The sequence below is a fragment of the Camelus dromedarius genome, chromosome 3 (genome assembly GCF_036321535.1).
Source record: "Camelus dromedarius isolate mCamDro1 chromosome 3, mCamDro1.pat, whole genome shotgun sequence".
NCBI classification, from domain to species: Eukaryota; Metazoa; Chordata; class Mammalia; order Artiodactyla; family Camelidae; genus Camelus; species Camelus dromedarius.
This window is the reverse complement of record NC_087438.1, coordinates 43,397,601-43,423,650: the sequence shown is the minus strand read 5'-3', so window position 1 is coordinate 43,423,650 and position 26,050 is coordinate 43,397,601. Positions and strand designations below refer to the sequence as shown.

The 26,050-nt window shown below is 34.5% G+C and overlaps 1 protein-coding gene and 1 pseudogene across 1 annotated transcript in view; both read left to right on the top strand.

Moving 5' to 3' along the window:
• The window catches only part of ADAMTS6 (ADAM metallopeptidase with thrombospondin type 1 motif 6), a 261,676-nt gene that overhangs the window by 163,815 nt on the left and 71,811 nt on the right, over positions 1–26,050 (top strand). Inside the window, exons 12-14 of the mRNA XM_010974920.3 lie at positions 1,700–1,807; positions 12,374–12,519; positions 14,591–14,654. Of these exons, the coding sequence (XP_010973222.1) occupies positions 1,700–1,807; positions 12,374–12,519; positions 14,591–14,654 (318 nt within the window). The remainder of the gene's footprint in view (positions 1–1,699; positions 1,808–12,373; positions 12,520–14,590; positions 14,655–26,050) is intronic.
• Positions 17,459–22,221, top strand: LOC105084851 (ribulose-phosphate 3-epimerase-like; annotated as a pseudogene).

The following is a 26,050-nucleotide window of genomic DNA, read 5'->3' as shown; positions in this document are numbered from 1 at the left end:
ATCCAGGATTATGGATTTTTTTTGGTTTTTTTGGTAATTTCTTATACATTGTTCTAGCAATGCTTCTCTATTTTTGTGAACACATTTCTCTTTGACTATGGGTATTTTTGATACATGGGATAATATTTTAAGAACCTAAAATATTAGTCCTACTGGTTTTAAAATAAACTGAAATAATATATTTAGGAACATATAGTAAGAAACCATCTCCTATAGAAAAGGAAGAATAAAGTAGTATAAATATCCTTCTCTTTAAGCAGAAACTGAAGCTTTGAAAGAAAGTAGAAAGTTTTATCTTTGTATTAAAATCCACAGCACATGTTTTTCTTTTCTGATGTCTTTTAGCTTTCTTCTAGCTCAGTATTTCTCCACATGGAGTTTAAAGTAGACAAATAAATTAGATATAATATACAAATTTTTAAGTAGTTTAAAACATTAATTTTATGTCTTTTTCTCTGTCTGGTGGAGGGGGACACCCTAAAGAGGGGCCAAAGAGATACCTTCTTTTTGCTGTATTCTGTGGGGCATCTCCATTTGTAGCAACGGATAACCAGTGAATTAAATGTTATCACTATATTTCTGAATTGTGTTTATGTGACATAAATTATTTTTTAAAATCTTTATTAAGATATACTTGATATTTTATATTAGTTTCAGGCGTACAACATAATGGTTCAATATTTATATATATTGCAAAATGATCACCGCAGTAAATCTGTTTAATATTCATCACTGTTCATAGTTTGTAGTGATATGTGGCATAAGTTCTTACAATTATTTTGAGAGTGAAAGGGCAGTTGGGGAATAGTAACAATAGAATTGAATGTCATATATAATGTTACATACAAACGTTATCTTTGCATTCCAGAATAGTATATTTTTATTGCAAATATGTATTTTGTACTAAATAGTTTAAAAACTTTTACTATTAATAATGATGTTAGTTGGTGATCATATATATGAAAAGAAATGAAAAAATTCGGGTATTTCCTTCAAAGTAAGCTTGTTTTTTTGCTATTCAAACACTTTACTTAGGGAAATGTTGGACAGCTTATTTTAAAATTTGATAGATTAATATGTGTGAACAAAATGAGGTATTTTGTATTGCCAACATCACAATAATTGTAGTAATTCTCCCATGCTGAGGTGGAATAATGAGAAATTATAATAAAGAAGACAGGGCACTCCAAACAACATCTGAAATATGTCAGTTATGAAAATGGCACATAAGTAGCAACATTTTTTGAAAACCAAATTTCCCTTTCATGAAAGTGTACTATATTAATAAACTGCAAATAACATTGCTAGATTTTTCTTTAAGCATATATGAATTTTAGAAATTACTCCATGCACATTCCCATAGTCTCTCTTTTTTTTAAAAAAAAAATCTTTATTTGAATATTACAATAGGTCTAGGAAGTCATCCACCTGTCAACATGCTATTAGTAATTGGAAAGTTTGTGCTATTGTGTACTTTGAGGAGGAGTAAACATGTATTTCCTTTCTACATATTCATTCATTCTCACTATTTTTTTCTATTAATGAAATTTCTGCACGTTATTTTAAAGATTCTAATCAATCACCAGCAAGAGAGAATTAATGCTGAGTATTGCTTATCTATTGTGGGTATATTTTATGGACTAGTAGACATGATTTTAGTTTCTACTTCTGATCAACTTGCTTTTGCCTTCTTTCCTAGGAAGTGTGTAGAGAGCTCTGGTGTCTCAGCAAAAGCAACCGCTGTGTCACCAACAGTATTCCCGCAGCTGAGGGAACACTCTGTCAGACTGGGAATATTGAAAAGGGGGTAAGCTCAAATGATTTATTAGCTATTTGATGTGTAGACTAACCTGATAAATTTCTGGTTTTGATATTCAGCTACTAGGAAATCAAGCGTACTAATTAAAATGTACTTGAAACAGTAAATTCCTAGGCTAGTGAATTTTCTTGATATCTGCAAATATATATTGTTTAGGAAATTATATTGAATGTTTTCTGGGTCAATTTCTCCTTCTATACATGTATGTTTGAATTGTATTGAACAAAAAAATCCAACAACAAACTTACATAATAGAATCTGTTTAGTCATATGTCTGTTTTTTTCTGACAAATAATTTCCAGGAAAGTTATGTGATCCTCAATAGATTTTACAGCTATAATCTAATGAGTCATTTTTAAATTGCAGTATGAGGGAAAGAATTAATAGTAGAAGAAAAAAATTAAACAATATATTGAGCATAGAAATTGTTGCCAAATAATTTTAGTTTCATCAGCCTAGTTTTCAACAACTATAATTATTAAGAATTGTTCAAGTAGATAAGAATAATTTATGCTATTCCTGAAATTCTTTAGGAATTGCTATATATGTGGATTCTAGTATTTATTGCCATGGACTAAATTTACAACAATAACTACTACTATCATCTGTTCTCAGTTCTGACTTCTTCCATGTTAGTTGGGCTGGTTTCAACAGAGATTACACTGAATTTCAGCTTGCAATCTGATGTTTAAATAAAAAGAATGAAAGCTTTTGGGCAGCTGTCACAATTTATTAATCCTTGCTGATGGCTTCATTCAGGATCCATGACCTAGTGCCGTGTTGATGGCTTTTTCATTCTGAGTTTGGAAATGTTGGTAAATTATGCTAAATGTATGAATTGATAGGGTCATTTTTAAAGGATTAAGGATCTTTTTTTGAGACTTTATAAGTAGCCAATAAAAATACAGAGACCTTTACACACTACCAAAAATTCCTTCTTTTTTTCACAAAAGTAATAGAAAATATTAGGAACCACATTCTTGAAACAACAGTCTAGGTTTATTTTGGAACCAACAACTCTTGTCAATGACAAGTAGCAATTTACATCAATCTGTACTTAGAAGAAATACACAACTGTAAGGGGAAAGTCACAGTGTGAATCTCTCTCTTTATTTACCATTGATTGATTATTATTCTTGTGATCTACACCAATGGTCTACTGTTTCTATTTGTCTATAATAATACTATCATTAGGCCTGATGGCTTTTTTTATTTTACTTTATTTTTTAACCCAAAGCATAAAGAACTCATTCTTTTAAACACCTCAGAGCTCTCCTAAAAGCATTCTGTAAATTATATAATCACTCTAAGTTAACCACAAGTAGTGGCTATCTGAGAACATGTAATTCAACTCAGTCATCTGTCTGATAAATATATTTAATACCTTATCATTTGTGCTTAATAGCAAGACTCTCAAATGTCGTATCTTATAGCTTATGTGCATATATTTGATAAAGATCAAATTTTCTTTCAAATTACAGTTTGAAGGTTACTTAGAAAATACTCTAAATAATATCAAAGCTAAGAGTATTGAATTTAAATTTAGATAAGCAAATAGAGGGAAATATAATTACATCCAAGCATAAATAAGAATAACCACAGACAGGAGACAGTGAATAAAATGGGGCAAAAATATATTTGGTTTCTAAAGATTTGCATTCTTAATCTAGGTTAATGGATGTCAACTTTTTGATCCTTAAACTCTTCTTTAAATGGGTCTACGTAACTCTGATAAATTACGTTTGAAAAAAAAAATGGGTATGGTCGAGTTAAAAGAACCCCTTGCCTGCCTCCTTACCCTGTCCTTAGAGTCTTGTCAGCTTCCAGCATATCTCAGCAGAACATCTTGGGCTCCATGAAAATCTATTTAAAGAACTTGTACATGTAGCAAAGTTTGTCTAGCAAGAAGTCATTGATATTCACATTAGAGTGTAGTTTCATAAAGTCAGTATGTTGGATTTCATTATCTAAAATTAACCTACAAAAAAAACCTTAGCCATTCTTCCAGAGACATGAAGGCCAATAGACAGCTTTAGGCATAGCACTAGGAAGTTTTTAAATGAATGAATGAATGAAAAAACATACACATGCAGATTCCTAGAAAGAAAAAGACAGAGTGCTAGGCAAAAAGCCTCAAAATATCCCTATCATTAATACCTCTATCACTATTAATTTATGAAGAGAGTTTCAAAGAACTAGATCACTCTACATTTTTTAAAGGAGAAAAGTACCAAAAACTACTCAGTGAGCTGAGCACTTCTTAATTTATTTTTAATTTATTTTTTTTACTAACTGCATTTGCCATGTTATCTATTTATGAATTGTTGTTGTTGATCATTTCAGTTATTTTTTCCTTTAGGGAGAAGCATGTTTACAGTTGCCAAATGCAGATTTTCCTCCTATGGCTATACCTATTTGGATATTAAACCAGAGTTAGAGTTCAGAAGTTTGACTCAAATCAAAACAGCCATGCAAACACCTAGTCACAAAATTAAAGTGAAATTTTCAATTGGTGTAGGCAAATTTGTGTGGCCAGACTGTATTCTTGCCATATAAAAATAGTTGGCATTATCAGTAACAATGATGATGATAATAATGAATTGTTTCAAAGTATTTACACTGTGCCAGGAACATATTTGTTCTGTTTGCTATTGAGAAAAATCCTGGGAAATGGGAACTATTTTAACTCTGTTTTACAGATGAAGAAAGACTTGAAAGCCTAAGATTACACAGCAGTTTAATAGAGAGCTGAGATTCCAGCCCAAATCTTCCTGATTTCAGAGTGAAATCTCTTTGCTGCTTCTGATCATACTTTACTTTCAGATGGGAAATTTTGCAGAGAAAGAAGAAAATTTTCATTGTTACACTGAGCCTGAGATGGGTGGTAACAATATATTTTACCCCTTTAATACTAAGTTGATTTTTCATTTATTTACCTGTAACAGTTTCTTATCTCAAGAATCACAGTAAAAAGGCATCTAGACAGAACATTGGGCCTAAGACTATATGATAGTGTTACAACTGGCAAAAATAATGAATCTCTACTTTAAAATGAGAGAAAATCTATCTATATCTTTCATACAGGTATTGTGAGGATGGAATGAGAGAATATCTCAGTGACTTTCTGTGGGCTTCCTCAGAGGTGCTAGTATATATTACTAGAGCATCATCATTACTTTTTATTATTATTTGCCAATCTTAGATGATGGTGGGCAGAAAATTCTTTGGCAGACAGTCTTAACTGGCAGTAACGAGCATCACAGACTATAAACATGAATTTATGTGTCTCAGAAGTATGAATGGAATATCCACGACCTCTGATCTTAACTCTGAATTTCAAAACTACTCACATCCGAAGGAACAAGAAAGAACCTACATCCTGTCTAGCCAGCAGGATAAAACCAAAGCTGCTCTTAGTTTTTTTTAATAAATCTTTTTTTAAAAGGTTGGAGGAGGGGAGAAAATGTGGCTCAAATGATAGCTTAGACATATCCAGAGGACTGGATCCACAATGATCTCGTCAAACTCTGGCTGCAAAAGATATGGGATCTTTGCCCGGGGGCACAGTTCCACAAATGTTCCATGTAAGTATGGGAACTGTTCCATGCACATTTAGCAGATGGAGTAAGAAATATGGCCAAAAAATTAAAAATTGATATTTGCATGAGTCCTGGGGGGTCTGACATCGCTATTACAGCCATTGGATGTTTGCCTGAATAAGCCATTCAAGGACTGAATAAGAACCATATGGTCTGAATGGATGTGCTCAGGGACAGTAGCATTAACCAAAGGAGGAAATTTGATGAGCCCAGACAGTGCTCTGGTACTGTGTGTCCATGGGTCAAACTCCTACAAATCAATCAATATAACTTTCGGCCAAAAGAACTTTCCTTAGTCGTGGCATCAGCAATAGCCCTTGGGACAGAAATCAGAGGTATACCATATTTGACAAGATAGTAAACAAAGATTTAGACTAAAAAACTCTGATAGTAGCATTGGCATTTTTACTGCACAAGATAGTAAGGGTAATCAAAACCCAATCCTCGCAAGCCTGATGGCTACCACAAAGAAGGTTACAGATACTTGGTTTATTGCCAGAAGATTGATTTAATAATTCTACAAGGCCAAATCAGAGACATAGCCCAGCATTTGGGCTTACATATACATGACATTGATTCCTAATATTTTTGCATGAGAAACATAGGACAGGATTAGAATAAGATTATTACATGCCCTTCTGAAAGCCCTGCATGTATAATTGGACATTTGCAGCCTTAGATCTTAATTCATTTAGAGTAGAATGTAATATGTTTTGACTTGGTCCCAAACTATAAACACAGGAAGTGGAGAAGGAATAGCTCTTCCAATTGCTCTAGAAATTTAAATTGTACAAGATGACAATTTCTGATTTAGAATTTGGGCTGAAAGAAGTTTTAGCGTTCCCACACCTGGACAGCAGAAAGATACGGCTTTTAATAACACTGTGCTCGAACTCTCAGCTTTTCTGATTTGGGAAGGATGTTTTATATTGAATCACCAAAATGACTTCCTTTAAAGTCTTAGCTTTCCTTAGAGGTATCTCATTCCAGATGCTGGCTAGACCCAGTTGCTGGCTATGGTGCAAGATCTACCATACACATCTGAAAATATCTCTAGATTAAAAAAAATGTTGAAATACTCTGTGTATATGCATTTCAAAATTTTTCTTTGTAGAATTTTGACAAATTTTCAAAGTTGGATTGTTTGATTTATAATATATCTTGCTTAAGCCAATTCCCAGATGGAGATCATGAAATTCAGTGGTCTAATAGCAAGAGGTGTTGTTTAATGATGAGTGTTTCTTAAGAAATATTTTAAAGCCTGACTGGAATATATCATCTTTCTAGATAGTTTTTAAAACATATTTCTTTTATTTAGAAAGAATGCAAAAAGCAAGAATGAACAACTTGGGATTTTATTTTTGGAATGTGATAGTTTCATTTCATTCACCTTTCTGAATCTGGTTAAATACACCTGAATTAGCAAAAAGATGAACAAATTTATCCAAATTATCTGGATAATTTAGGTTGAAGTAACATGACTGATATTTAGAATAGTTCAAAATCACTAGATTGGCTATTACCCTTGGGAATAAAGATTTAAACCCGGTTTTCATCTGAATATTTAACTTTTCTAGTTTAAGAAGTGAAGTAAGATTCTACACCTGTGGAAATAGAGCTTTTACAGTTTTGGCAACTTCAGGTTTAAAAAGATAAAAATAGAAAATACAACTCTAAACAGATCAGTGAGCTAGAAGACAGATTAGTGGAAACCACTACTGCAGAACAGAAAAAAGAAAAAAGTATGAAAAGAAATGAAGATAGTTTAAGAGAACTCTGGGACAACATGAAACACACTAACATTCGCATTATAGGGGTCCCAGAAAGAGAAGAGAGAGAGAAGAACCTGAGCAAATTTTTGGAGAGGTAATAACTGAAAACTTCCCCAACTTGGGAAAGGAAACAGTCACCCAAGTCCAAGAAGTGCAGAGAGTTCCATATAGGATCAACCCAAAGAGGAACATACCAAGGCACATAATAATCAAATTGATAAAAATTAAGGATAAGGAGAAAATATTAACATTAGCAAGAGAAAAGCAACACATAACATACAAGGAAACTCCCATAAGGTTATCAGCTGATTTTTCAGCAGAAACTCTACAGGCTAGAAGGGAGTGGCATGATATATTTAAAGTGATGAAAGGGAAAAACTTACAACCAAGAATACTCTTTCCAGCAAGGCTCTCATTCATATTTGATGGAGAAATAAAAAGCTTCACAGATAAATAAAATCTAAAAGAATTCAGCACCACCAAACTAGCTTTACAACAAATGTTAAAGGAACTTCTTTAGTCATCAAATCATTAGAAAAGAGAACAAAAAGAAGAGAAAAAAAAAACCTACAAAAGATTGCTTTGAAAATTTGGGATCTTTTATGGTTCCATATAAATTTTGGAATTGTTTGTTCTAGTCCTGTGAAAAATGTCATGGGTATTTTGACAGGGTTTGTGTTGGCTCTGTAGATTGCTTTGGGTAGTATGGCCATTTTGATACTGTTGATTCTTCCAATCCAAGAGCACAAGAAATCTTTCCATTTCTTTTTATCATCTTTAATTTCCTTCATCAGTGTTTTACAGTTTTCAGAGTATAGGTAACCTCCTTGGTTAAGTTTATTTCTAGGCATTTTGCTCTTTTTGATGCAATGGAAATGTCTATGCCAGTTATAAAATTCTGGTTTTTGAAGTGAAAAAGAAAAAGTGAATGAAGGGCCACAAATGGCAAAAAATAAAAAAAGAGAAAGAAAGAAAAAAAGAAAATACAACACTAAAAACTCTCACCTTTATTGTGCTTACTGGATTTATATACTTCAAGTTGCTTTATTTGGTATAATCTAATTCTATGATGACTTTTGCACATTAATATCTTAGTATATATTGACTAATATAATCCTCTAGAAATTAGCTCAAATAACTTGATCCACATGAAGTTCTCTATAGACTTCTTAAAGCACATATTATGAAGTTTCTTTAACTTACTTAACTTTATTTATCTTATAAATAAGTTTCTTTTCTTAAAACCATGTACTACATCAAGATACTTACTACTACTACTACTACTACTACTGCAGGAGAGAAGTAGAAAAATCCCAGAGAGATTCTTTTCTATAAATACAAGGTAAGGGGAAACTAAATAAGCACAGAAGAACATTGTGCCAGAGAGAAGTTAAACAAGTCCTTTGATAGATTTTTAACTTCTTTGAAGGTATGTTTGCATAGAGCTCATTTCTTAAGTCATCCTAATCCAACTATATTATAATTGAAAAGTAAAGGTAGTCCCCATTTTATAGTTAGAGAAACTAAAGAAAAGGAACAAATGACTTTCTTTGGACCAAAAAAAGATATTGCTATAATGAGAACTCAAGTTTGTAACACAGGCTACACACAGACTGAAGTTGTCCCTACACAGACAAAGTTGTTAATTAGTTGTTAAACTAGACGCTAATCTCTTGTCAGCTGCTAGATGGCTGATACTTATATTATCGTTGTGAATTCTTCATTCTTTACCCATTAATCTGTGTTATTTAGCTTTCTGATATAATTGTCTATTATGTTACAACTCCATGGAATAGATATAATCAGTATCATGAATTTATGCAGTAAAAGGTTTTACCAACCACTCATGAAATATTATTGTCTTGTAGATGTTAATTAATTGTAAGAAATGAGCAACATTTAACAGACTGAATATTTGTATTTATCTTTTACCTTAAGAATAAGTTTTAAAAGGAAAACAAGAAAATTTGTGTAATTTCTTTCCCTGTTCTACATGTTGTGAGCATGCAGGAAACGTATAACAATATTATTAAATCCTTTAGAATCTATATCTTTCAATATTTTTGTGGCTTTCACAATTTCGTCCCCTGAAAAATGCAGAAAGTGAAATTTTTTCTCTACCAATTATAAGAATACTTAAGGAAGTATGAAATAACCCGTGGGTGTATATTTGCAGCTAAATGGGTTTAAAAAAAAACCTCTAGTGTTATTTTGTACTTTATGTAGTAAATACAGTTCAGTAAAGTATATTAGAGTATTTTTTAATGTCTTCAAATATATAATCCTACACCTCCAGTTGATGTTTTTCCACTGATTTTTGTGTATGTTTGGACAGATAATCCTTTTCTGCCAGTGAGTGACCCTGGGCAAGTCAACCTCCTTCAGGTTCTGGTTTCCTTATTTGAAAAAATGAAATGCTTAGATCCCATAAATACCAGAGTCCCTTTGAGCTTGAAGTGCTGCTCTGCGATGATATAAAATAAATGTTAAGTTAAATTTATTGTTATTTGAAATCAATGCTAAAATTCTAACTTAAGAAAAAACAGGCAGATTTTAAGATTTGGAATTTTTAGTGTTAATTGTCACTAATTGAAACCAAAGAAAAAAATCAGTAATTGCTGGTTAATACTACATTGCTCAGTTACTCTTATAGGAAAATAGGTGCAGGCATAAATATTCTTACGCACAGCTATTTGTAATAATAAAAATGAAAATCAGGAGATTATTTGATCCACCACTGTGAGTTTATATAAGTGAAGGTCTGACACAATTAGCATATCATTATACAGATGGTTGGTCTTCAAGATCAATTCAAGGTAAATCATAAGCTGGCAACTGGAATGTTCTCTTCCTCTCACACGTGCACTATTAGCAACCCTACTCTCAGAGCTGATACTGTATTATCGGTTCAGCTAACTACCTCAGCTTTATCATCTTGGACAGCTGATTTTTTTCTTAGTGGTAATTTTCATTGTCCAAAATTCATAAACTTTTTAAAAGTCCTACTTTAATATTTATTTTATTTAGGATCAAAATGTTTGGCTTTATAGCCAGCCACATTTTGACTTCCTCTTGCCTGATTTTTTTATGGACAAATGTTAATTGCTCAGCACTTCTGTAAAAAAGTCCTTTATACTGTTACAATTACTGAAATAGTCACTGAATGCCAACCACCAGGAAAACAAAGATAAATTTGACTTTCTTTACCCTCTAGTATCTCCAGTTCCTTCCTGACATATAGTAACCAAAATAAGACACAGAATTCTATAATTTAACTAATTATTCATTCATTCAATAAAGTTTTGTTGCATATTTATTATATTTTAGACACTGTTCTAGACATTGATAGAAATGTTCTATCCACTCTGTCCAATGTTGTGGCCACCAACCACATGTGGCCATGGAGCCATAGAAATGTGGCTCGTGGGTCTGAGGAACTGAACTTTTAATTTTAATTAATTTAAATTTGAATAGCCATGTGTGCCTCTCAAGGTTTTTGCATACTAAGTAGAGGAGACAATAAAAGTAATAAAGAAGTAATTTGAAAAATAAACAGAGTAAAGTAGTAGTAAGTAGTAAGAGGGGACCGAAACAGGAAGACGAATCTCTGTATATCCTGGAATGGGCAGGAAGGATAGTGCAGTGCCACTGTTTCAGAATAAGGATGGTCAAGGAAAGACCTCTCTGATGAAGTGACACTTGACCTGAAACCAAATGATGGGAAGACAACAATATGAGGAATCAGGAGAGGAGTCTTCCCAGGAGGACTAGCAAATGCAGATATCCTAAGGACAGAACAAGTTTAGTGTACTGAGGAAGAGAAGGAAGGTCACTGTGTCTGGAGCATTCCATACAAGAGAGAATAAGTTCAGGGAAGGAGGTAGGCGCTAGATCACAAAGGCCACAGTTGAACAGAGTTGAGGGAAGGAGGTAACCACCACAGTCTTTTAAGCAAAACAGTGACATGAAGCAATAATATGTTTTTAAAAGAGCTCTCTGAGAGCTTCCTGGAGAATAGACTGATTACAGGCAGAAGAAAGTGAGGCGGGAGGACCAGGTAAGAAGCTATTCCATTTGCCAGTTTAGTCTAGAGCGGTAGCAGTACAGATGGTGAAAGTGACAGAATTGTAGATATATACAGTTAGTATAATAAACTGATATATAACATAGTATAGAGTAATAAACTTTCTAAAATCACGTGGCATACTCCCTTCACATTTTAATATAAGGGTTGAAATTTTATTTAACAATCTGACATTGCTGACAGTTACTCAGCTCTAATAATGTTCCCTATTGTTATTCATATAAAGAAATGACTTTCATAGCATCAGTATGGTTCATCAAATTTTTATAGCTCAGAAAAATGCACCAATAAAAGCCTAGAAATGCTTGTTTTTAAAAAAAAAAAGTTTCATTTTTACCATATTCTGCAAATAAGATTTATCATGTTAGAGTTATGAGCTGATTATGCGATGTCTGCGTCTCAATAAATTATTCCTGGCTTTCTACTTATGTGCAGTATGTGTGGTTTATTGCAGAGAGTAAAACTGAGAAGAATTCCAGTACACATGTTTGTGCAGGGGCTATACACATGGCTAGTCATTGTATATAAGGGTTTTTTTGTACCCTGTCCCTAGTGTCTTGGCATTACTTTTATTATGTCTGCAGTACTCATGTAGATGAAATGCCACAACACATTCTTTTACTATTGTAGCCTCAACCAGGCTTTTTTTTTTTTTTTTTTTAAGAAAAAGCAATTACCATCATAAAAATTCCTTACTGGGGAACTTTCCATATTGCGTTATCATTCCATGAGTCTAATAATAGTGGAATATAAAGAAAAAAAAATGTTTTAATACTGAAATATCTAAAAAAGACTTTTGAGGTCTCTATAATGAGAAACACTAAAAGTCTGGAGGAGGAGAAATAAGAAAAAAAGAAGTAAAGTTTTTTAGACTCCTGGTACTTGTTACAGATTTATAAAGCATTGCCTAGCTAAAGATAATTTACAAATCACATGCACCTTTACCAATGTCTAAACACAGTTAAAGAACTCTCAGTCTGTCATCTGTTGGGAGATTGCTAATGCCTGTAATTGGTCATTGCCTGACCTTTATGTATTTCTATCCTGATAGCTCTATCTGCCTAAAAGCTAATTCTGTGTTTTCTGTGAAATCTTGCAGTGGTGTTATCAGGGAGATTGTGTTCCTTTTGGCACTTGGCCCCAGAGCATAGATGGGGGCTGGGGTCCCTGGTCACTATGGGGAGAGTGCAGCAGGACCTGCGGGGGAGGCGTCTCCTCATCCCTAAGACACTGTGACAGTCCAGCGTAAGTAGCTAAAGTAAGCCGGAGCCAACAAAAAGACACAGTTGGAAATGATTCAAAGCTGTGGTTTCGCATGTTATCTGTAAAAACGTTTCACTAGTGAGCCAAGTGCTTGTCTTCAGAACAAGCACTAGGCATAGGAAAGTGGAGGAGCCTTGTTAGACAGACTTTCTTTTTTTTCCCTTTCACCTTACTATGTAACCAAAAATAAAAGAAAAAGAGAAAAGAAAAGCATAGTGTATCTATCCCAGGTATAGCCAGAATTTTAATCTAGTAATAATCAGATAGATTTCCTCCTGCAAAGACTACTGAATTATGGATGGATCCAGGTCTGGTCTTAGCTACATTACCATTATTCCCAGGAAACCTAAGTTCTTTTCACATGTCACATAAAATTATTACTGCTACATTAGTGTCAAAAGGACCAATGAGAGCACTTCAAGGTTTGAAACGCCTTGATTCACATCACAAATCACAATGAGAAGAATACTAACCATGTGTTAAAATAGTTTCCATTCACATGCCCCCATTAATCATCTTCCAGGGCTGCTGCCACTTTTCTCCCCGTGACTGTTTTATGTAGGTCAGACTGCTCCTCTCCCACCACTCCTTTTCGCCAGCCAGAGTCCCCCTGGCGTAAAGCCAGCCCCATCAGTATTCCTTGCTAGCTGTATTACTTCTCCCTCCCACCAGTGCCCATTGCAGGTGGACGATTCCTCTGGTTGGTCTTTCCTGTCCTCCCCGGGCCTGAACTGCTCCTTAGCTGCTACAGGTCAAGTGCTCTCATTTTTGTCTAGAGCTCAGGTCGAGGGCCTTCCTTCCTGACAAATATTTGGTACAGAATAATGTTACAATATCACTTCTTTTTTTCCCCTTTCTGGGGTAAAAGATGATCTATTTTAATTTTTCACTTTTTCTCATTTTAACTCATGATCCCTCCCTTTGGTTCCTCTCTCTAATGTCTCTTTTCTTCATTTTTACTCTTTTTAGCTTGAAATTGCTTCCCTTTATATTAGTTCTTTGTTTCCATTCTCCCACTTTCTATTCGATTATTACCCACCTGCTATATAGAGCTCTCTGTCACTGACTCATGAACCAGCCTTGCCACCACCACCCCCCTACCTTGTTTTTATCTGACCAACCCATTTCTCCCATGCTGGTTCAAGCTGGGCCATTTTTTCCCCTTCCATAGAGTCAGCATTCACTGGAATTCAAAATATATTACAAGTGTAACTTTGATTTTCCCACTGATACCAGTGAGCCAAAATTATAGTTTAGACGATCTTTTTTAAACAGTTACAGAATAATTAACCTAAGTTCAACTGCAGGCATAAAAGCATAAAACCCTATGATAATAGATTATATACCCAGATACTTAAGAGAATGACCTAGACCTCTCTAAGAGAACAAGTTATTTTTTTTCCATTCAAGAATAGCATGCCCAAGGAATAACATATGGCTTTTCCTAATGTTAAATACTTATAAATTAATTTATGTAAAGCAAATATTTGACATCCTAATTTAAGTGTAATATAAAGTATTATAATGCAGGCCCGTCTCATGTTTAGATTTAATTTTTTAAAACTTCATATAATATTTGAAATGAGATATAAATTTATTTCTGCATTTTATACTTTAAAGTGAAGCTATTCCCAATCTGGAAAAAAAGCACTTTCCATTTCCTACTTGGTGAATATATAGCATCAGATTATGTGTTTTGTTGTATATGATTCAAATGGCTTTTTGTTATAAATGATTTTTAAACTCGTTGCATTGAACTGAGCACCTATTTACTATAATTAGAAAATACATTGATTTAATTGTATTGTCTTAAGAATGTAAATCATCACAATTAAAAGCCTTATAAAGTTACAATAAATTACCTTAATTTTTGTGCTCAACAACCATAATCATTATTACTATCACCAGCATGATTATTACTTTAATAACTAATAAAGTGTCAAATTTTGTATTTTCTTAAAGTAAATGTTAATATGTTTTCATCAAGCAATTTATGTACTCTTCATGTGGTTAGATATATTATATTCACATGTTAAACAAAATGTGTTTTCAGACCTTCAGGAGGTGGAAAATATTGCCTTGGGGAAAGGAAACGGTATCGCTCCTGCAACACAGATGTAAGTAAAACCAAACTCTGCTATGAAAAATTAGCTTACATTTCCCCTAGAGCAGGGAAATATTTTAAATTGTAAGCTATTTGATCAGAAATCCATGTGTGTGAGGGTCACATGAATTTTTGAAATTGAATGGAACCAGCCTCAAATTCATCAATTCCATCAACAAGAGTCAAGAGGAAGCTTCATTACTGGAAGCAAATACACTCTCCTGCAACAGAGTCAAGAGAGAGACACACACACCCTGAACTTCCCTGACCCCCCAGCACTCGCAACTTTGCCCCCATTATCTTTCTTGAGTTCAAGAAACAAGGATTAATCTTATTATGCCCTTTATTCCATTTTATGTTTGCTATGGCAAGAAGTCCCAGACTCCCTCATCACTCCTCATCTCTTGCCATCCAAGCCCATAAATCTGCATATCCCCACTTCTGTTTCCTAACCCTGCCGAACCACTGAAACTCTTTTGTGCCCTCAGAAACTCACAACCCATCATCAGCAAAATTCCTCATATCCTGACATCTCTGAATTTTCCTTCCCTTCATCTTCTTGTTCTCATGGAAACTAGCTCTGTGATACTGCTTCCTCTGCAGCCCTCAAAAGTTGAGGACATGTATTTTCTCCCTTAGCTCTCGAAAGACTGGGCCTGGAAGTGAATTGACTGTCTTCTCTATATCTCATTACTCTTTCTAGATAGTTTTTCCTTCCTTCTATCTAAAAATTACAGCTTTTAATTTCATGTCATCAGAGTAATACCCACACTCCATACTATTTCTCACTCTTATGCTCTCCAACCCTATACTTATCTTAATTCTTGATTATTCATAAATATGTAGATGATTTTTCCAACATCTTCTCTTCTAGGTTTTTCTGTAAGCGTACAAACATGCTGTTATTTCTATCTTGAAAAAACCTGCCATTTAGTTTTCCACTTCTTTGCTCCTTTTGAAAGAAAATTCCTCAAAAGACTATCTATACTTAGTATATCTAATTCCTCTTCTCATTTTACCCTGAAATTGTTCCTCTCAGGATTTCACCTCCATCATTCTATTGAAAATGTTTTTATCAAGTCACTGATGTCTTCCATGTTGCGAAACCCAATAGTCAATTCTGAGTATTTATCTTACTTGATCTTCACTAGGTTTCCATGACACTGTAACTTTTTGGTTGTCGCTCTATATTGCTGCTTATTCTCTCTCATTCTTCTTTGCTGGTTCCTACTGTTTTCTCTGACCTCTTAATGTTTGAGTACCCAGGACTTACCCTTTGGCCTTTTTCTCTGCCTTATCAATACCGTTTTCTTAGTGTCCCATCCAGTTTCTTTGCTTTTGATACCATTCATCTATTATCGACCCCCAAATTTATATTTTCAGCCAAGACTTCTTCCATGGGTTTCAGGCTCATATCTTACCATTTGTTAGACTTTTAATGGACATGTAATATTTAACATGTCCAAATGTTATCTCCAAAACATTTCCACAAACCTATTCTTCCAGCAGTTTTCCCATCTCAGATGTCAACACCATCTGGCTCAAGCTAAAACCACTCTATCTTTCACTGGATTACTTTTAAGAACTTTTTCAGTGGATTTCCCAATACTACTCTTGCTCCCTGCGGTCCTCAGTATAAGAGGCAGAGTGATTCAGCTGGAGTATAACCTTTACTCAAGACCTTTCAATGGCTCCCCGTTTTACTTAAATCCAAATTTCTTACAAAGGCTTGCAAGGACTACACAATCTGGCCTTCCATTACTTCTCCGAGCTTATCTTTTACTGTTTTCCTCCTTATTCACACTGCTCCACACAGGCTGCCTTCCTTGTATGTGCCAGGTGTACTCTCACCTTAAAGGCTTTTGCGTTGGCTATTCCCTTTGCCCTGTATACTTTTCCACTGAAAATATCTACATCACTAGCTCCCTCACCTCACCTTTACTCAACTGCCATCTTCTCAATGAGGCCTAGCCCAAATGCCGCATTTAAAATTGCAACCCTCTCTACTCCTTACAACCCTGGAACTCCTAATCTTCCTTCCCCTTCTCTATTTCCCCTCATACTACCTCTAACACACTCTATAGCTTATTTATCATTTTTACTTCTATTGAATTTTCATGTTGAAGTAATTGCAGATAGCTTCAATTACAATGATTATTTTAAGTTATCGGTATTATTCATTCACTCAACAAATAATTGAGTGCCTACTTGGTATCAGACTGTGCTAGAGTGAAAAAGACAATCTGTGCTCTCAAGGATTTTATAATTTCTTGGGAAATCTCAGAAAATCACAATATAGCAAAATATGCTAAGTGATATGATATAGTATGATATGATAGGATAAGTATGGGATGCTATGAAACACGTGGAATTGGCACAGCCTGATTAGAGATTTAAGGAATTCTTCCCATTGGAAGCTAAAGATCTGAAGGGCAAATTGGAGCTGAACAGAGAAGAAGAAAGTGACAATGAGAGCATTCTAGGCAGGAAGAAAATTAAGTGCAAAATGTGGTGGTTGAAAGATTCAGCCTCAGATTTATGCTTTAGATGAAAGTGGATTAGAGAAAGTGAGATTACAACAGAACAGTAAACAAATTAAGAAGAATTTGAGGATACTGGTGAGAATGATTGAAGTGCTGAGCCACGTGCTATGCACTAGGGAATGATAGTAGAGTCTAAAGAGGGCTAACAGGGAGAAAATTAAGATCTGATTTTGAAAAGTCCACAAAAATTAAAGAACCAGTGTTGTAGGAAAAACAGGGTATGAGAGGCAGCAGTTGAGGGGATCAGAGAATGGAATGGATTTGAATTTGAGATATGAGAAGTGAGGCCGTTCTCAATGAGGACAAATCTGAAGTGTGGCCATGGCAGTGCTTGCCTAACCTCAAGTGGAGGTGAGGGAGTTCTGGGAACGTCGAGGCTAGGGAGTCTGGGGAGTCTTCCATGTGGAGGCTGAATTCATTCAGCATGTTATTAGGACTTGAAGTGTATAGTGAGACTGTTAAGAAGCAGGTATCAAGCTCTTTAACAAATTAGGGGAAGTGACCATCATGAGGTTAGTAGGAAGCAGTGATGAAGCCAGATAGTGATTTGGATAAATAATGTGAATCTCAGAAAAATAGAAGTTTGTGCAAGGGTAGAAGAATTGAATACCTACTGTATGTTAGACTGTGTTAGGTAGGAATGAGAAAACCAAACCCACCTCTCAGTTCCCATCCATTTCCATTGTTACATAATTGTAGGGACGGGCACACATTTTGGCCCTAATAACACAGGTAGTATGTAATATGAATAATATGTGACAGGTAACAGAAAAAGAAAAAACCATGCCAGCCATTTCAGGCTAGTCGCGTTTTACCCATGAACTGTGCTTTAGATGCTCAGGTTGTAGAGCTTGCTATTGGTGGGTTGCATTTCTGTCACTATCTTTGTCTTCTGTTTCAGCTTTTAGCAAATGTAAAGGGGGTATATTTAACATATCTATATCATGGATATACAAATAATTACGTTTTTTCATTAATCTTGACTCTACTAGTTTAGAATTTGAGGCAATTCAGTTACCACACTGAAATTTCTTTTCATGCTATCCAAGTTAATAAAGCTGTCTAAGCATTAGCTGTGTAACCTGGAGCCTTTTAAAATGTAATGTAATACATGAGAATTTAAACTTTCAAAACACATAATCTAGCCCAATGCTGTCCAAGAGAACTTTCCTCACTGAAGGAGATATTCTACATGTGCACTGTCCAGCCTGATGACCAACAGCCAAATGAACTATTAACCACTTGAAATGTGTCTAGTGCAACTGAAGAACAGAATTTTTAAGTTTAGTTCATTTAAATTTGAACAGCCACGTGTGACTATTGACAACCTTATTGGGCAACACAAAGCTAGTCTAGCGATGCAGTAGAAAAATAATTATAAAGAAGATTGTAAATATTATATATAAAATCCTTGAAACAAGTCAATATTAATTCTAATTTTAGAAACAAATGTGAGACTTCTATTTTTGGTAATGACATTATTCTGACAGAAAAAAATTTTTAAATTGCTGAATAAGATTTCACACTTTAAAATCAGCCAAGAGCTGACAGGTAGTGTGGGAAATGCCCTAAGGTCGTACTCTTTGTCGGTAAACTCAAAATACAAGTGGAGCATCAGAGCAAGTAATGCACTTTTACCCTGACAATATTCAGAGGAAGAGAAGAGATAAAGAGATAAAGATATCTCCTTAAAGACAGAGATAAAAATCTAGTGTCTCTTTTTAAGTATAAGGAAAGGTGTTTTTTTGTTTTTGTTTTTCCAGAGGTCCTCCCCTGCTACCTCAGCAGACTTCATTCATGTTTTGTTGGCCAGAAAACCACATACCCACCCTTAACTCAGTCATAGGCAAAAGGAATGGTGTTACCATAATTGGTTTAGACTAATCCAGATATGCCCCCTAAAATGGGGTTAGAGTCACCTTCCCTGAGAGGTAGATTCCTGAGCAAAAATCAGAATTCTGTTGGCAAGAAAGTAGGGAGTAATAGATATTGAGTAAGCTACAGATGTCTGCATCAGCGCTCTTTTACTTTCCATCTTTGCTAATGGAAGCAGCAACAGAAGGAGTAGTAGCTGCTGCTAACATTTATTGAGCACTTACTACATACCAGACCTACTGTTTTAACCATATTTTCTTTCCATACTGAGAGTTCTCCTCAGTGTTGAGTTGGCTTGCTAAGATATTTTCAATCTCTGTATGTTCAATATAAATCTAGAAAAAACAATGCTAATTTAAGGTTTTGGTATAATCTGTTCTATAACAACCTTGTTTCTGCATCACAGATTAGTTAATAAGTGATTGAGCTATTTTGTGCCACATTTTGTGCCACTAAGTAATATAGCAGCTGAAGTCAAACTGAATTTTGACTTTATACAGTTGAACAGGAGACAAAAATTGTACATGATGACCATTCACCCCACATTCTTCTTTTGGTTCAGTTTAGCCTCATGCTCTGTCATTTCTATGTATGTGTTATTGTGTGTTTCTGCCTGCTCTTTGCACATTGGCCTTTTGTCTCTGTAAGTCAGCAGCCTCAGCCCTTTCTTATTAACTTATTTCACTTTTTTTCTTTAAAGATAAAGTGTTATGTTTACTTCAATATTTCTTCATTAGGAATTTGCCATGTATTTTTTAAATTGTGCTGTTATTTTATTAGAATTATCACTGTTTGTGTTAGTTTTCTGTCTTTGAGTTGTCTGCCTCTAACACTGTTTTTCCTGTGTGCCAATTATTTTTAGTGTGCAATTTTTGCAGAAGGAGGTTTTTCAGCAATGTATGTATCATATTAGAGCAGAAATGCCTATACTGTAGTTTTAAAATCTGTTCTAAAAGTTTCCACTACATAGACTACATTATGGGACAGATAATTTAATTATAAATCACGAAGGGTGAATTGATTAGAGTTAAGACTGAGTAATCCAAATGCAAGCAGCATTTTAGTATTTTCCAGTTAGCATATAATGGGTGTTACTATAGGAGCATTATAAGGTTATTGTGTTTGTATCCTTTAAGTTAACCTTGGTCCTGTTTTCTAAATGTATAATGGTTTAAATGTTATTTTTCACTATAATGACTACATGTCTATTATGTACAAGCTAATTTAAGGTATTCAAAAGAGTGTATTTGTCTTTTATCATATCAGCCTCCTGCCATAGTGCATGTTTTACTTAATTTAATCGTATGCACATCATATTTAGTGACCCTTTAAATAAGAACTTAGAGAAACCTTTCCAATTAGTTAGAATCACTTTGGCAGTCGAGAACTAGAAAAAAAGTCATAAGCATTTTTGGCTTGGTCATTTATGATTCAAGAGCTTTTCTTGACACTTAAATAGGGGTAATACAAAGGATAAATTCAAATGATCCTGGAAGAACTTTTAATGTCATGAATCTCTGAGGCTTGCTCTCTGCTTTCTAACTTAAGCTCAAAATGCACATTACAATAACAAATAGAAAATAGAAAACCTAGGAGATATCAGGCAGATTCACATATATTTAATAGGTCCTACTTGCATTCCTTTTAAAATCTTATGACTCATTTCACCCATCCTATCAGTTTGCCATATACTATAGCAGCCTTGACCCTCTCTTTTCTGTGATTAACCAGCTGGTACTATGGATTATTGCATAGTTCTTTTGCTTTTACATACAATAATACTCATTATTAGTTATAACTCTCTTATTAGAGTTGAATTAGCATCATTAAAATAACAACAGAAAAATAGAATAAATCAGAAAATCAGAGGAAAAGGAAAATGATATAAAGCTGGGATTAGTACCTAAAAAATGTACCTCAAGTTCCTTTCACTTACTAAAGTGGGCCACAAATTTTGCTTTGAGTTTCCTAGTAACCTAAGTAAAGAGGCAAACACTATCAGTTCTAAGATTCATAATGTCTGGTAGCCATGAGAAAAGGAGATATGTCCACAATGTAACACTTCATTATTCTGAAGCTTTGATACTCCTCCTTTGTGGATCTCTACACTTGTGAATCAGATTGAAACATATAAGGTTGACAGTATTCTTCTTGCTGAGGTTTGAGGAGGAATTGGACCTAGAACCAATGCAGACCAATCTTAAAAAGTGGCAAGCACTAAAACAAGATAGCCACACTGTCTCCCTAATGCTGGTGTAATTCCCAGCACGGACATTTGAAGGGTATAGGAGTGGTGCTCCGTTAACTCCTTGTCCCACTTTCCCCAGTTTCAGAGAAAGAGATCTACAAGAATAGAAGAGACAACTTATAAAGAGAGAATCTCAAATCTTTAAGATTTTCAAATAAATCAGAAAATAGCCAGCTGTAAAATTGGCCTGACCACTCTCAGCAGCAACATAATCACCTCAAGGCCAGATATTCACACACTAGACTCTGAGGCTGATTATCTGTATCAGGATGTATTGGATGTGCAGTTTGTTCAATACATCACCATTGGTCACCCTTAGAAGCCTTCAAAAGCATCTAAACAAGGACTCCTTCTTTGACATCCATATGATGGTCTCCAGGACAGAATAACAAGTAAAGATAATAGCTGTGGCAGGAACAAATGAATATGCTTTTCACTTTGAAGTTGCTGAGAAATTGGGAGCATCTATTAAAGACAGGATAATTGGATGAAGTTTGGTCTCACCATTAAACCAGGAACTTCAATAGAATATTTGGGATCATAAACTAATCTAATAGATACCGTCTTGTGGAACTTGGGTTTGGAGAGCAGAATTTCATGCAAGTCATGAGGCCTGTGGTTTGTTGGCTGAGGACACAATTCCCCATTCTGGACATAAAAATAAATAATTGATATGGTCCTGACAGTTTTTATAAATGTGCAAAGGTAGGAGCTAACATGATTATCAGGTAGTGTCATTATGAGACATAAAAACCCCAGATCTGTGCTCAAATCTTCTAAAATGTGTTTGCTCAAGAGCTGCTCAAAAATACTTTATTATGTATATGGAATCTCCTTTTAACTGGCATAAAAGAATTTTGACTATTAACAAGCATTTTGGCTTTCCTGAGCAATTTTTCACTGCAGTGACTTAAAATTATCATGCAAAATGTTCTAAGAGGGTATAAATTGTTGTACATAGTGTAAGTATTTTAAGTAGCTGAATATGTAGGTCAGTGTTGTGAGTACTTTACTTGAAACTTGATTTTTTTTTTAATAGCACAGGGAACTATATTCAATATCTTGTAGTAACCTATAGTAAAAAGGAATTATGAAAACAAATATATCTGTGTGCACAGTTTTTCCTGGAAAGATAAAAAGCATCAATAAGTTTAACATAGGCTCACACAGGCACCTCTCGTCTGTGTGGCTGCTGCTGTCTATGGCAGTGTACCCTGATAAACTCCTTTTCTATTCTCAAAAAAAAAAAAAAAAGAGGTTTAATATAGACTGAGAAGGTTGATTTTAAACCCTCTAATTACTGAACCATCTATATGTCTTCGGGTAGGAAAAAACATACACATTAACGGGATAATTGGAGATCACATTGATAAATGGAGGAAAATATGTGACTTTTTTTTTCTTTTAGACAATGTACGGTAAGTTTTCATGAAAAAATATTTTATTCTTTAATAAATATTGAGCAAAGTGGCTGAAACAAATGAAAACTTGATTTTTGTAAAGAGTAAAAATATGGCCATATTAAGGTTATAAACCAAATTTTATATCTAAAGCTAAGGAAGTATTAACTACCATGAAAAGGAATTTTCTACATTTCTAAAAAGACTGTCTGGGTGTTGCTTAGCTGTTTTCCAAAACCAAGAAAATCCTTGTGTTTTTCCTATTCCACATTATTTGCGATTTGTGTGTCTGCTTGATAATGTGACTAGGATAGAACTTCTGGTGAAAAGCCTAAGATCCACTTTGGCTGGGATGAAATCATATTATTCTTACATCTTAAACATCTCGTTTCCTCCTTTATTTTATTCATCAAGACTATAAAAAATTGTGGAGACAAAGGGTTTTCCAGGTCATCGATAGTCTATTCTAAAATTTAAGCATAGACTGGGTAATACCTGGGTATTTTTTCAGTCAGCTTTGCTAGAGGGGCATGCTATTCTGCAGTCTTTTTCTTCTTCAGTCCATTGCTTAAGGTCATTAAACAGTGTTATTGCCTTGATTGTGGTACACAGGAAAAGTATAGTCTATATTTGGGGTAGGATTGTACTGAAAAAAGTATAGACTTTGGATTTACATTGACTTAAATTTAATCCTGAATATAATAGGATTGGTGTTAGCTGACTTTGGCAAGACACCTAGCTGCACTAAACTTCAGCTAACTCCTATATAAGTAGAGTATAATTATATCAAACTTGGAGGTTTATTTAGGAATTAAAAGAAATAACACATTAAAACATCCACTGCCCCTCCTAGTACTGAATCTATACTCAGTACAGTGTAGCTATCATTGTATCCATTGATGTTTTATAGATTACAAAGTACCTCTATATAACCTCATTAAATCTTCAAATCACTTTTATAAAAGGGAAGGGCAAGTCTTTTTTTAAGTATTTTAAAGCGAGAAACTGAAGTTCAGCAATAGGCCAGTACCATGGAGGGCACTCAGTAAGGCATGGAATTTCTGAGTAGCGCTCTAGTCCTCATATAACAGATGGAGCCTTTGGGAGGTGGGTGTTGCACAGTAACGTTCTCTGAAAGAGATTGGTCACCTGGGACATTGTCTTACTTGTGGTCTAACCTTACCCTGCAGGAGAAACAGATAACTGAAAAAATTATGAAACTACAGACCTTGCCCCCAGGGTAAGGTGTGGGATAAGTGATGACAAGGTACAAAGGGGATCCATTAGCTAACAATGTTACAACTGTGCCCCAAGTTATAATTAGAAAACAAATATGTATCAACTGTGTTATTCTTGTAAATATACTTTAACATTAATTTATAAAATATATTTTCATATACATTATAAATGTAGATATGTACATACATAATGGCAAAAGATAACAGGAGCAGTGCCATTACCTTTAGATTAGTATGAATTTTACAGTGTACATCTTGTTTTGAGGAAAAAAGACTAACTTTTAAGCACCTGATAGAGCTTGCTTATTTATTTTGTTTTTTAAAGAGACATTTAAAAAATCACAAAGTAAAAGTTTGTTTCTTAACACTTTTATAGGCTTAGGGGAAAGGGTCCTCCTATGGATAGATGGCATTTTCATTAAATTTAGACTAACAAGGCATATAGAAATAGCTTTAATTTTGAAAACTTGCATAGAAGATTATGGTATCAGACATGATAGCTAGATTCAAGTTTGTTTAGACAATGTAGGTTTATCAAGCTTTTGTTTTCTTTTTCTTTAAAAGTAAATGTACAGTGAAACTACCCCCCTCCCCAAAGCAGAAACTATTTGAGGGAGAAAAGATGAAAGATTTGCATCAAAACTGTGATATGATTCACAACATGCACTGAACCTTGGAAATGCCCTTGTGAATTACTTCAAAGGGATGATAAGAAAGTACCTGATAATTAGGAAATCAGGAATTTTGTTTGCAACTTGTAAGAGAGAGTCTAGAAGCATGGCCTCTGTTAGCCTGCGTGGTATCTTTATGCAATTTTTAAAAAGACACCTGTCTGGGTGAACAAAAAGAAACATGTCCCTTCTTCACAGCCCCATGTCAAGTGCATGACTTGCTAAGCATAGCAGGGTTTGGAGTCCAACCTCCACTTGTGTTCCCTCAACTAACAGGGTATATCTGGCTAAGAATATGTTGCTATCCTGGAAAGGAAGAACATTAAATTTGGGGAGTGTAGAAGGTTGGTCTAGTGTAACAGTGAAGAAGGAAAAGTCCATTGGGCATGGAAGTAAAAAAAGAAGAAGCAGAAGGTTGGAAAAAGAAAGAAAAGGAGTAGAAAAATAAAATGCCAGTTTTGCTCATTTTGCTGTTTCCCCCAAGCCCAGAGAAATCCTGGTATCTTCCCAGCCTGCCCATCTTTTCTAGGAGAAAGAGAGGAAAGGAAAAGGGGAAAAGAGTTTTCATTCTCCGCCTGCTTCTCATTCTTTATTACCCATAAGACATAGTACAGTATTTGGAGAATTTTCCTCATTTGCAAAACATTTTGAGATATGTTTCTCTTAATGATAAGGGCATATTTTGCAAATGAAAGAAAGAAGGCACAAAGCGATTCCAGCACTTTCCAAGGTCACCCTATTCTTTCAGACAAAACCAGGATTACAGCTCTGGTAATAGAAATGCCACTGCACAGTTTATCAGCGGAAACTGGGATTTCTTTCTACAGCAGTTTTTATGCCCCAATAAATTATTCTTTTTTATTTTAGATTTATCCACCAATAACAAGCATTGAGTTTAGTCAAGAGGAGATTCTTTAAAGCTATCAGTATAATTGAAAGCATAAGGTAGTTTATAGAATGTGCTAACTTACACAAATCTCTGAAAAAAAAGTGGTGATAAAGGTGCCAATATTAATTTTTTTTTCTATCTTTGAAAATACTAAGATCAAAAGATGCTGAGACATGTAGTATTGCTCTCTGGATTTATGTGGGGCCCTGCTGGTTGCTTTTTAGAAGGAGAGGATGTTTGATTAGTTTAACACTAGGAGGCTGAAAACCTGTCAGGCTTTACATAAAAATTTTGTTGCTTATGCCTACTGCTTTATGTTAGGGTTTCTGCATAGTGTCAGCATTTATTTTACTTAAGTAATTTAAAAAGCATTACTCCTTAAATTCTCCACTACTCTTAAACAAAACAGAAATATATTTCATGTAATTTTTCCTTAAGAAATTCCTCTTTTCTTTGATCTCTCTCATTCTTTGGAACTAGAATATACAACTCCTACTGAATTTATTTCTAATCAACAGATTCAGAGCATTCACTGAAGGAAATAT